The sequence below is a fragment of the Lineus longissimus genome, chromosome 1 (assembly GCF_910592395.1).
Source record: "Lineus longissimus chromosome 1, tnLinLong1.2, whole genome shotgun sequence".
Classification (NCBI taxonomy): Eukaryota; Metazoa; Nemertea; class Pilidiophora; order Heteronemertea; family Lineidae; genus Lineus; species Lineus longissimus.
In genome coordinates this window covers 23,730,754-23,743,540 of record NC_088308.1, presented here as the reverse complement: position 1 = coordinate 23,743,540, position 12,787 = coordinate 23,730,754, and the positions used below count along the sequence as shown (strand labels likewise).

General features: G+C 40.0%; 1 protein-coding gene across 8 annotated transcripts in view; it reads left to right on the top strand.

The window, feature by feature from the left end:
- LOC135493250 (netrin receptor UNC5C-like) overlaps positions 1 to 12,787 on the top strand; it is a 271,616-nt gene that overhangs the window by 222,217 nt on the left and 36,612 nt on the right. For all 8 annotated transcript variants that reach the window (XM_064780434.1, XM_064780390.1, XM_064780445.1 and 5 more), the window contains one exon: positions 7,479 to 7,877. In XM_064780434.1, the coding sequence (XP_064636504.1) occupies positions 7,479 to 7,877 (399 nt within the window). The remainder of the gene's footprint in view (positions 1 to 7,478; positions 7,878 to 12,787) is intronic.

Genomic DNA, 12,787 nt, shown 5'->3' with positions numbered 1-12,787 from the left:
GATAGCATGCTAGTCAGAAGTAACATCCCCTGTCATATGCTAAGTTATTCTAGATACTTTTCTGCTGGATGTTTCATACCATGTTACATTTCAGAGTTACTCTGTTGGATGTTGCGTTCATTAGAGATTGTGCGTCAAAGGGTTTTCCCAAACAGGCTGCTCTTTCGTTGCATGATCATATGCTCTCAATTTCACGGTCTGTGATGCACCCCAGAATATCTTTGTATCTACCCAACCAGCATCTGAGCAAATCAAATATTTTGTTGTTGAGCAGCTTTGATGTGATGAAGATGAAAGTTCTCACCAGCTGTTCCTGTATATATTGTGCCACTTGACTGGATTGCAGTTTAGCCATTTTACTAAACATCAGGTGGTTGGACTTGAGCACAGATCATTGCAGTGGTAGCTTTTTCCAAAACAGAACAAAAAAAAGCCTGGAAAGCGATAGGAAAACCTGAAGTCTTTATTCAAACTCACCAACCCTAAAGACTTTAACCAGTCGTGTGAATGTGCCTCCTGGCGGGATGTGGCCACAGGATCAGTCATGTCAGTCTCAATACCGATACCAACACGGCTCCATATTGGTTTGAAATTGGCCAGGGTTTGAAGCAACCATCACCTTTGAAAAGAGGCAATTAGATGCAAATTCCCTATCTCTCAGCCTCAAAGAACTCTGATTTGAATCAAGAAACGGCCCACCATTGTTCTTAATTACAAGAAGACAATGGAAAGTTTGCATATCAAATGCTGTCAAGATTTTTTGAGAGTTTCAGACTTCAAATAAGCTCTTGCAATGGTGTAAATTGTGCCCAATGAATTTGAAATTACGTCCATTTAACTTCAAAGTCAAGTTTGATGAATCATCCAAATTCTCATCAAATTTCAAAAAGGCGGTTGCCTCGTAATGACAGCTTCTTTGAGTCTCATATGTGAATTTCCTGCTAACGGAAGCTTTACTTAATGTGACCATTGTCTTAGATTTCAAACCTCTGGAGTTGATGGGACATTTCTTATGAAGGGTCCTTGTCGAAATTAGGGGCCAAATACTTGCCCTTGCAGGATGCTGTACCATGGACTGCTGTCTCCAAATGTTCTGTGGGTGAAAATTGGCTGAGAAATAGTTGCAGACGATGATTGGTTATGACATACATTGTTAGACATCATGGTCGCTTTTCCTCTGATACAATGTGCTGATTGGTAGCTCATTAAAAGCATGGTATACCATATACCAAAGATTATATCAAAGGGGATCTGTGACAAGTAGATTGATGTTTGGGAACCCATACACCAAGTAACTCCCCATGTTGTCCCAAAGTAGTTTAGATGTTTCTTTGAGCAGCCTTGTTCTCTTGGAAGACATTGTCTTGCCTGAATCCCAGGTGGAGATAGTGATGACATCACCTGGAGATAAGGATGCTTTGAGGTAGACCTGCATCTTGGGCCAGGTATGGGGAGCTGGCTTCTTCTGAATCCATGTGTCATCCTTAGGGAGGAACTCAAAAACATCAAAAACTAGAGAAACTTCCTCTTGCTGAGTCCTTTGATGTCCATCACTTTGCCCTTTGATTTCCACTTACCCTTTGATTTTAAGTACTTTTTCCTTTGATTTCCATGACTCTACTTTACTCTAACTCAATGAGAAGAACTAGGTTGTTTACCAAAAAGAGACAGGAGACACAATATAGCCTATGTACAGACATTACTGCTCCTGTACAAGAAAATACTCCAGTAGTAAAGCATTCACATTGCAGGTTCAATCTCTCCATGCAGTCAGTTCTTCTGAGATGGTCCCTGGCAGACGAAGCCATCCATGATGCAAAACAGCTGTAACATGCCTCAGCCATATGGTTGAAATCACAGACAAGCTGATATGGCGATGACATGACCCCTCCAGTGACCTAGGGCAATTTCATCTCTTTTCCACAGTAAACATTATTCTAATGGGACCTGTTATACACCTGCTTTGATTATTTGAACTTGTTGAAAAAGTAGTGCTCCTAATCTTTGGGATTTTTGGTGCGATTCCGATGTCATTTCCTTCACAATGATCATGATGTCTCCCTCAGTTGGAAGAAAAATTAGAAATGTGTTTCTCCACACTTGGTAATTGGAAGGTGATGGTTGTCTCGGAAACATCAAAATTTCTTTCAGGTTATTGATAGTTTTTCTCCAGCTTTGGAAAAGAGGTAAGAAAGACGTTGTCAGATTGCGATGTTCATGATCATGCAAGTCGCTGTGTCACACCGACATATTCCAGTCTACAATTGAAGGCTGTGAAGGCAAGAAAGACACTTCAGCCAAAAAAAGGATTTTCCAAGTTGGTGCTGATGATAAAAGATCAAAGCCTCAACTGCTATTGAAGGATAAAGCCATCTAGAGAAGCCCCTATCATGTATGGTTCCAAGAGGTGCTCGACCCTCTGCCTATATGAAGCTTTGGATGTTATTCCAGAACCATCTTGACAGCCAGCCACTCTATCCCGGAGTAGGCTCCCTTCTTTCTCACACTAATGGATCCTCCTCAGCTAACAGAGATTCCTGATTAATGCTATAACAACCTTGTTATCTCAACCACAACACTCGACAGGGCAGACCAGACTCTTTACCCTGAATGATAAGGGGTTAACATGCCCCCTGGTGAGATGATGTCTGTGATAATTGTCTGATTGACCAAGAATCTTCTCAATGATCTCTGAAGGATGCTTGGCCCTATTCTCAGCTATCTTCGGTTTCAGTCCAGTCATGCTTCTGGGAAGTTTGGCATTGGTCAGGGATTTGTATAGAACTCAAGCTTATCATGGTCCGTGGCCGCAGACAGGAAAATGGCATAAAATTCATTTTACCTTGCTACTGAATCATCTAACATGTCTTATTAGCAAACTTAGTTTGAACTGGTGGCAGGATGAACTGGACTCTAGTCTGGCTTATCAGGGCTTGAAGAGGCCTTGTACCTGGTCCTGAGGATCAGAGCTGGGTTATCAGGGGAGTTGAAGGAGCTGCTCTGGTTTTTCTCAATTTATGTACCAAAAATCCAGCCATTTGCCACATATTCCTGGTCCAGCAAAGGCCATCAGTGAAAGGAAAGGGTCAAGTTGATGGCCAGCAGAGCAAGTGAGAAGCTGTAGCTGTGTTGATCTTGTCTTTGAATGTAGCCTGAAATTGTGCAGTCTCTTCTCAATTGTCTTCAGTCTAGATTCCCCACCAACATCAGGACTTCATTATGACATGTTTCCAATTGACCATTGCTGGTGATGTATCATGATTACATCATCAATGTTGGAGCAGTATCCCTCCAGGTGTAAATGACTTTTATCATGTCACTCAGCAAGCAACTTAGTTTACCTACCTTCTCCAAGGATATGATTTTAGATCACAAGTCAGATTAGACCAACTAAGTCCTGACCACACCTTAAACCAGGCTTACTCATCATTGACCTTTGACCTTGTGATCTGGAATCCATAGCTTGGTTTCTTTGCCCAGTCCTAATTCTAACTTTTACTCTGACCAGCCAAATCACTTTCAGCACTGCTGAGCTGCAGTCTTGTGTGTCATGTGAATCTTTGAAAAGTATCTCACTAAATGAAATGTCAGTCGAGAAACTTGATGATAAAAAACAAAAACTTTAATGTCTTGTCTGCCAGATCTTGAACAAAAGATTCCTATTTTGTACCTGAGAGAGACAGGATCCTTTCATTAAGTCAAGTGTAGTGGCATATTGGTTTGATTGTAATACTATTACAAATGGTATGTCATTGATTTGCCTGGCTATCAACAAAATAAACTCTGAGGCAATATGGTCTCAAGATGCTTCCTGGCATGCCTGGTGTTCTATGACCAGGGCGTTGATTCCAGGCTGACATTGCAAATCTTCTGTACAAATCCCTGTATGGAATCACAATTTCTACAGACAACCCCAGCTAAAGTAAACTAAAATGTTGCTGAAGTTCTCCCCATATTGCACCTGGCCAAGGATAAGATGTTGTTCTTGTTGATGAGTTGGTCATTAGACCCAGGCAGGTTCATTCCAAGTGGTCATCACATTGGCCAGTCTCGGAGGTCTGACAGATGTTGAATTGTGAGCAGTGACTGTATAAAGAGCTTTTAGTTCACTTCACCACAAAAACGTGTAAGTCCTAAAAAGAAAACTGCTCATCGTACTTGCTAAAGAACTTGACAAAAGGACTGCGGACTCTTTTAAGATTCCCAATGGTGAAAACCTTGAGTTAACTTGACCTTCCATTCTGTAGTTTTCGCCACAAATGAGATTTCTATATTGATGGCAAAACTGTGAACCTTTGCTCATAGATTTGACGCCATGTGCATGGAATATGATGACCTTGTATACATTGTGCGCCAAATGAAAAGGGAGATCTCCAATAATATGAGTAATGGCATATCAATGGCTTTTTAATTTGCAACTTCAGAAAGATATTTCAGATGTTTTTCTCAGGTTTGTGAGTGTCTGGACTGATATTCGACCCCAACCCAATCAGACACATAAGGACAGGATGACAAACCATTTGAAGTGCAAGAAGTATTGTTTATTCTCTGCAATAAACAACTTTTTGGATCATTAAACAGCAGCAGCAGGCAAGCGACCTCAACTAAGAAATTCTATACTAAAGTACATCGTTTTCTGAGTGATAAATCGACTACTTTGCAGTGAGAATGTCTCTGGGAAGAGGTTTAGAGTGGGTCATTGGAAGAGATGTTTGGCCACTGCAATTTGCAAAAGTGAGCCAGGCAAATTATCAGGCATGTCAAGGCCAAAATATTTGATTCAGATATTTGTGGTCAGTAAAGGTTTGGTTCGTGGACCTGCACGAAACTGGCAAAGTCTTCCATCCGTGCCATACTTTCCTCCTAACTATTTGAGAAGTAGGTCTGAAGCTGCAGCCAGATCAATAATTATCTTTCTAGCAACAGAGAGAATAAGCCATGCCCAAACTTGAGCACACAATTAGCTGGACTAGTAATTGGTTAAAAAACAGACCGAACACCCAAAATACAGTATTTGCTAGTTGGCTGGATTTGGTGAACCAGATCCCTCTATTTACCATTCACCTGAGCCACTTTCTTTCTTTGCTTCTAACCCTGTATATGAAAGTTTATAAACTTGCATTCTGGATTAAGGAGCTTATTCCCAGAGGTAACTGTAAATCTAAGTCAACTGTAAACCCTGAAACATCTCCACATTCTAATACCCCATGGCAAGGATTTAGATCACCACATCTGCTCAGGTGTAATATCTTACCATGTAGATTTCAAGTTTGAGATGTCGAATTATCTAATTTGATGAAATTTGATTCTGGGGTTCACTCTACATGTAGTTCATTCAGGGGAAGGGTCTTATAACTGGTGAAGCTGTCATAAGCAGGTAAGCTGCTACAAATCCCGTCCATCATTGAGGCTGAATTATTCTCATGATCGACTGATGTATACAAGGAGTAGCTCTTAGACTAGGAAGTGGACCGGCCTCAGAGAGGATGTTAAGGCAGAAAGAGTCCCCAAGCCATTCCAGCTGCTCTTCTTCTATAGTTAACGGATACATCGCCATCTTTGATATCCGAGATCGCAGCTGTCTGTAAACTTGCTGGGGTAACGAGGTCGATGTATGAAGCATTGGACCAAAGCTGACAGAAACTTGAAGAGACCAAGCTAAGGTTAATGTTCTCTCTCTTCCCTTCGGTATATTTTGATTGTTCAGCTTCATCTCTTAGAGTACTGTCAAGGGGTTCTGAACTGATTCAAGTATAATCATTCATGGGTATCCAAGTGCAATTGTTTACTGCTTTCTCCATTACTGTAAACAATGGCATTATCTCCTGTAAGTCTGACATGATGCAGCCAATTATTGGATCATCTTCGAGGCTGAGTTTATTGGTGTTTGGTGCATCAGTGCTGCGAATCCAATCTTAAGACATTTTATTTTTTGTTGCTGGTCTTGACAAAAGCCTGCTTGTGATGATTCAGTGAGCAACTCAGATTTCTGTGTAATTTGTGAAGTCCATTGAGGAATGTGCACACAGGCAGAATTACAGATGTTCTCAAGAATGCTATTTGACACTACTGACATGTATGTAATTTTCAAATTTCAATAAACATAGAGATTTTCCAGTTATAAGGTTGACCCAATGTTCGGTGATAGAAATGCATCTTTAATTATCTTCCCTTCCTACCTTCAAACAGTCCACATCTCATCTGCATTTTCCCATCATTTTCGCCCCCAAGGACCTTGTCCCTGGCTGATCTGAATAACTCAGATCTCTCAAAAATTGTAAAAGTCATCGTTTCAAGTAGTTCAAGTACTGGTGTCTTATGATGCTCCCAAACTTGATAACAAACCAATATCCCCCAAGTCATTCAAGTGTCATCAACTTGTCCTGAAGTGGGTGAGGCTAGATTCGCCAGCCATGTTGGCATTGTTCTTTGCCTTGTGACCCCCACGCCAGTTCTCGACAACCCAACCACCCAGCTGCACTCGGAGTCCACCAAATATGGAAATTAGGATCCATCCAACATTTAATTTCTAACTCCCTTGATGTCACAATGAAGTTTTGAAGATGCTGCCAAATGAATTCCGAGATGAAGATGACTTGTTTTTGGCCAGTTTCAGCAGCATCAGCAATGATTTACTTAGATTGAATCGGAGTTTTGATTTTGTTGTAACTACAATGTATTCTCTTCTATAGCTCAACCAATACAAATTTTCGGATTCTAGGACTCCTCCAGATGCAAAGAGTGGTATTTGGTTTACTTTTCTGTGTCATTGAGTTTCAAGGGGACAGAGAAACTACACTTCACCTCTTTCAAGAGCAAACCAGTTTTAATTCTTCTCTTCGAAAAATCAATGCAGTTTTTTTTCAGTGAGGATTGGGTGGCCAACTGTGTGTAAAATGAAGACGTAGATAGTTAGCTGAATAATGTATTTGAACAGTACTTTGGGCAAGTGATGTTGGTTGAAGGAGGTCACTTAGCACACTAGCGTGTGTTCAGGAATTGGTCTTTGTTTATCCGCAGAAAGCCCCAGTGCATCACTCCTTCAGTTACCTGTGCAGATGGTGTAGCAGGATCAGTTAGGCACTGGCCTTCATTCTGATAGGAGCTACCCCTTATCGCTTCCTAATGTGAATGGATAACTTTCGGATCAGTTTGAACACTTTATGAACTTTGTTCTACTTTGTAGTATCATTTAGAAAAGAAGTTGTGGATCAATGGATATTTAGCCTGAAAGTGAACATCCTAGCGTGAGAAGATGGATAACGAATAGCCAAGAACTTTGGATAATGCTTTTTCGTATTAGACTGCTGATATCTTACATTTGAACTTTGAAATTCTGCTTTTTTTCTTCAAGATGGCAAATACTTCAGGATTTGCGAGACTTTATATGCGTTGTGTTGTACCTTGCCTCACTTTGCAAGTTGTTATGTTTAACTTCCAAGCACTAACGTCTGCAATGGTTCTTGTGCATGTTTCAGGTGATCTTCAGGACCCTATCCAGCCATCTAGTGCCATATCAGGACCGCCTGTCGTTGGACTGCCGGTCTTCGTTCAAGAACCTGAAGATAGTTACTACATTGTGAAAAATAAGCCTGTGACTGTGATATGTAAGGCGGCACCCGCCATTCAGATAAACTTTAAGTGTGCATCGCAATGGATGCGGCCGGAGCACGTCGTGACGATGGAAGTTGTGGACCCTCAAACCAACATGAAATACCTCCAAGCAAGTGTCGATATTTCACGGCCGGATGTGGAGGAATATTTTGGTCTGGAGGGTTACTGGTGTGAGTGCACGGCATGGAACAACGCGCTTGGGGAAAACAACACGCCGGAGCCAACATCAGTGAAAAGTGGACGAGGTTACATCCACGTTGCATGTAAGTAAACAACTTCTTCTTGCATGATTTCTTTCTAAAATGATCAGTAGAATAGCTCAGCCAAGAAGATACAGTAGCCAAAGTCGGACTGACCAGAAGTTGTAGTCTGACAGTCTGGCAGCTAAAAGTCTGACAGTAGATGCATCTGACTTACATTACCAGGATCAAATCTGTGCATGTTTCTTGCTAATGCTTTTCGATTCACCTAATTTTATTCCTCCACACGTAGATTTGCATGAAGCTGTGGATTAACTGTTACTGAAAATTTGTGATTATAAGGATATTCTCATCAGTTGGATATCATTTTGATAATGGTTACACATCCAGATGAGTGTACCTGACAGTCTGCTGGTGGAATGGAAGATGCTTAGATCATTGGTGCTGCAGTATTTGCCTATGTTGTTTTTTCATCCTTCAGAATTGAATTTTTTCATAAGTTCAAAATTCTGAAAATTTTTTGGGACTGATGATGTTGCTTCATTTTGAGCACAATCTCAATGTCCAAGAGAAGGCATACACAGGACAAGTTAGCATGAGAATTAGGATGATGGCTAGACAAGAAGGCCTATGCTTCAGATTGTCAGGACAACTTCTTTGCTGCTAATCCAAAGTTTTAGAAAACACCTAAACATGAACGCGTCAGTTGTATCCGATTTGATGACCATCAACCAGCTTCTCTTGAAGGTAACACCTGAATCCCTGGCTGCAACCATAATTACTGATGCAAGAGTAGAACATACTGTTGTTTGTTCAGATAGATTGCTAATGACTTTCTAATTGGGGACCCTTGGTCTAGCCTGCCCTGGTGCTATATGGATGCCCCATAAGACTGCTGCAGGTGTGTGGGGAGCTTCTGTATGGTGGGGACGCATTGCGGGAGTTAACAACTGCAGATGCATGGAGAACATTGCACTGCAGTAGTTACTGTCTTCAGGTGTATGGTGACCTGTCCTTGCATTAAGAGGCAACCTGGAAACTTTGTCATGAAATTATCTAAGAAAACATCCAAAAGAAATACAAGACTAGCCACACTTGTCGACATCTGGCTGCAACGATTATATTTCTAAAGATCCATCAAGTTTACAAAACTCTGGTGAAAATCCTCCTAGTTTGATTCAGGTAGATTGAGTGAGGATTTGTGAAGATTGAGAGGATATTGGTTGCATTTACTACATTGTATACAGGGAATCGATACCAATTTAGCATGAACTGATTGTGGAAGGCTTTGGAAAATAGCAGATTTGTACACATGTTCCTAAATAAGTGATGCCTAGGCAAATAACTACAGTGGCAAAGAAATGTTCAATATCATAAACTGTTTATTAAATATGTCAGGTAAGCTCCTCTTCAAAGCATCAGGTTCTATTTTCGTGTAGAATTGTATATTTTGTAGTACAGATCACGGTAGATCAACCTAGCTAAGTGTATGCTTAGTTATATCATCATCATTTCTTTGCTATTCAGTGATTTGTAACTGTTTCAATATTTCATGCATACCAATCAAATAGTTGACATCAATTGAGATATTTATGTCCTTCTTATTCCAGTTCTTTTGAATTACTGAAAATATATTGGTAGTCATAGATTACTGAAGAACATACTTATGTACCTTAAACAACACAACATTTTGCAGCCAACCTTGCAGATTTGCGCAATGTTGACCAAATGTTTCAGTCTTTGGTTCATTCAAGGCAAATTTCACCTGACCTTCAGAAATCTGCCGCTAAACATTAAACACTTTTATCTTATGGGCGTTTTGTGGCAGTACAAGGTGTGGACTATTATTCCGGAATCCGGAAAAAAGTTTAGATATCCTGCATCCATTCTTCAACTTTTGCAGTTCATTAGTTATTGAAAAGATAACTATTTATGCCGAAAGCATGCATGTATGGTGACCTGTCCTTGCATTAAGAGGCAACCTGGAAACTTTGTCATGAAATTATCTAAGAAAACATCCAAAAGAAATACAAGACTAGCCACACTTGTCGACATCTGGCTGCAACGATTATATTTCTAAAGATCCATCAAGTTTACAAAACTCTGGTGAAAATCCTCCTAGTTTGATTCAGGTAGATTGAGTGAGGATTTGTGAAGATTGAGAGGATATTGGTTGCATTTACTACATTGTATACAGGGAATCGATACCAATTTAGCATGAACTGATTGTGGAAGGCTTTGGAAAATAGCAGATTTGTACACATGTTCCTAAATAAGTGATGCCTAGGCAAATAACTACAGTGGCAAAGAAATGTTCAATATCATAAACTGTTTATTAAATATGTCAGGTAAGCTCCTCTTCAAAGCATCAGGTTCTATTTTCGTGTAGAATTGTATATTTTGTAGTACAGATCACGGTAGATCAACCTAGCTAAGTGTATGCTTAGTTATATCATCATCATTTCTTTGCTATTCAGTGATTTGTAACTGTTTCAATATTTCATGCATACCAATCAAATAGTTGACATCAATTGAGATATTTATGTCCTTCTTATTCCAGTTCTTTTGAATTACTGAAAATATATTGGTAGTCATAGATTACTGAAGAACATACTTATGTACCTTAAACAACACAACATTTTGCAGCCAACCTTGCAGATTTGCGCAATGTTGACCAAATGTTTCAGTCTTTGGTTCATTCAAGGCAAATTTCACCTGACCTTCAGAAATCTGCCGCTAAACATTAAACACTTTTATCTTATGGGCGTTTTGTGGCAGTACAAGGTGTGGACTATTATTCCGGAATCCGGAAAAAAGTTTAGATATCCTGCATCCATTCTTCAACTTTTGCAGTTCATTAGTTATTGAAAAGATAACTATTTATGCCGAAAGCATGCATGTAGAAACTGTGTACATTCCTGCACTGAAGTACATTTTACCACGGTGCAGCAGAACTGCCTTGCTATGCACCTGGTCTCATACCTGGATAATTTAACAAAATAAACTTTGAAACTTGAGCCAAACTAAAAACACAATCCGGGGCAAGCTTGAAAAAAGCATGCGTCATGGTGAAATATAATTTACTTTGACACAGAAAGCACTCTATGAATTAAAGGGTTTATAGCCATGAAACCATTAAAGGGGCAGTTGCCTCAGGAATACAGTCTCACAAGAACAATTTCTTTAAAGTAAATTGTTCTTTACTGCACTACTGTCATAAGCATGAGGGTAGAAATGAATGAACCAAACATTTTTATCAACATGGAGTTGAAAACCTTATTCTGTGAACTGCATCAAATTACAAACCACATGAACAAGTCTGTTTAAATGTCTTCTGTCAAATCTCTAAATCCCTGGCTTAGGACTCCCCAACGCCCAAAACCAAGCAAAGATAATGATGTTTAGTAGTTTAATTTGCTATTTAAACTTTGGAAGGAGGGGAGGTGAAAGGCATGGGCTGTTGTGTCAGATGTTCCATGGTGGCCCATGACCCGAATGCATTTCAGCACACAACTTAGAATTCTCAAGTTTACATTGCCATTACCAGATAAGCTCTTGGTAATTTATAGTCGCCTGCAGTGATGGTTCAGTGGTTATTCCATTGGACTTTTGGTAAACTGAGAAGGACTTGCTAGCCATTGTTTTTGCAAGGTCAACTGTATACCTTCAGAAACAAGTATCACATGATTCAGTTGACATCTTTTTAAAGGTTTACACGTCTGTACCAGTAATACTAATGGCGTACCCCTTTAAAAGCCAGCTGAACAAACTGGCAAGGGAAGCTGCAACAGTAAATATTTTGTGTCTGATTGATCCGACTTGTTTTGATTGCCAGGTTATGCCCTCATTTAATAGTTGTGTAGAATACCATGACTTTGACATCTTAGCAGATAGTGTCAAGTGGAAAATGCAGTAATTGACAATCATCTGTGTTGCTTTCTCCTGTTGCTGATCGAAGACATCCTGAACCCAACAGCTAGATTGGCTAATTACACCAAAGTTAAAGACTTGAAAATGATTGTGAAGGTATTAAAAAGAATTCACATTGGTGAGGTTCTGATTTTTACTTCCTGTAACAAGGGGTTTAAAGCTAGGAAATCACCCTGCAGCGATGACTCACCCAGGAGCCTTACAGAAGATCCTCAAACATGCAGAAGATGTTGTTTGCAGTGAAGATGTTACCTTGCAATTACATTCACTTTGCAACAGGAACTTTGAATCTTGTTGTTCACCTCATGATGACAAAGCATCCAAGACATCATGTCATACAACGGTATCATTTCCTCTCAAAGTGGCATCAGATTCGTAGTGCCCGTGTTCAAAAACACTTCAAAAAGTTCTCACCTACAGTTGTGGACATTCAAAACGGAACAAATAATAATGTTGATATACGTTTATTAAACTTTACCTTGTAATTTTTGCACAGATTTCCAGATCATATTCCATACTAGAACACCTCTATTTAAGTTTGTAGCATGCACTTGAAAATCACACCCAATTTTGCTGAATATTAGACGCCTCTCGAATCGTGAAAAGCGCTTGGGATGTTAATTAAACTGCACCTTATGATGGCCGTTTTGAATAGGGAGCAGATGTAAATATATAGATTTGAGGATTCTATTGTTCTGTATCTCTGGAGGAGTATTCAGCTGTGTGCTTCACTGTGTTCAAGGTCACTTTCCTGGGTCCTTGACAGCCAAACTGAGAAGCGACATCGGGAAAACAAAGGGTTACACGTGGGGAATGAGACGCCTTGCTCTCTTGTGACTTCTGATGGTACTTTTGATTTGGCTTCTAGGCAGGAAATGAACAGACATTTGTGACATATGTAAACCGCTTTGTTCGATTTTACGAGTCAAGTGCACGGTCAAAGTATGTCCGAACATGTGCTAGGAACACCATCACTTGAACCTCTGGCTCAGTTTGTGTGCTGAGTCAACAAGTCATTTGTTTGAAAAAGAAATAAGACCCTC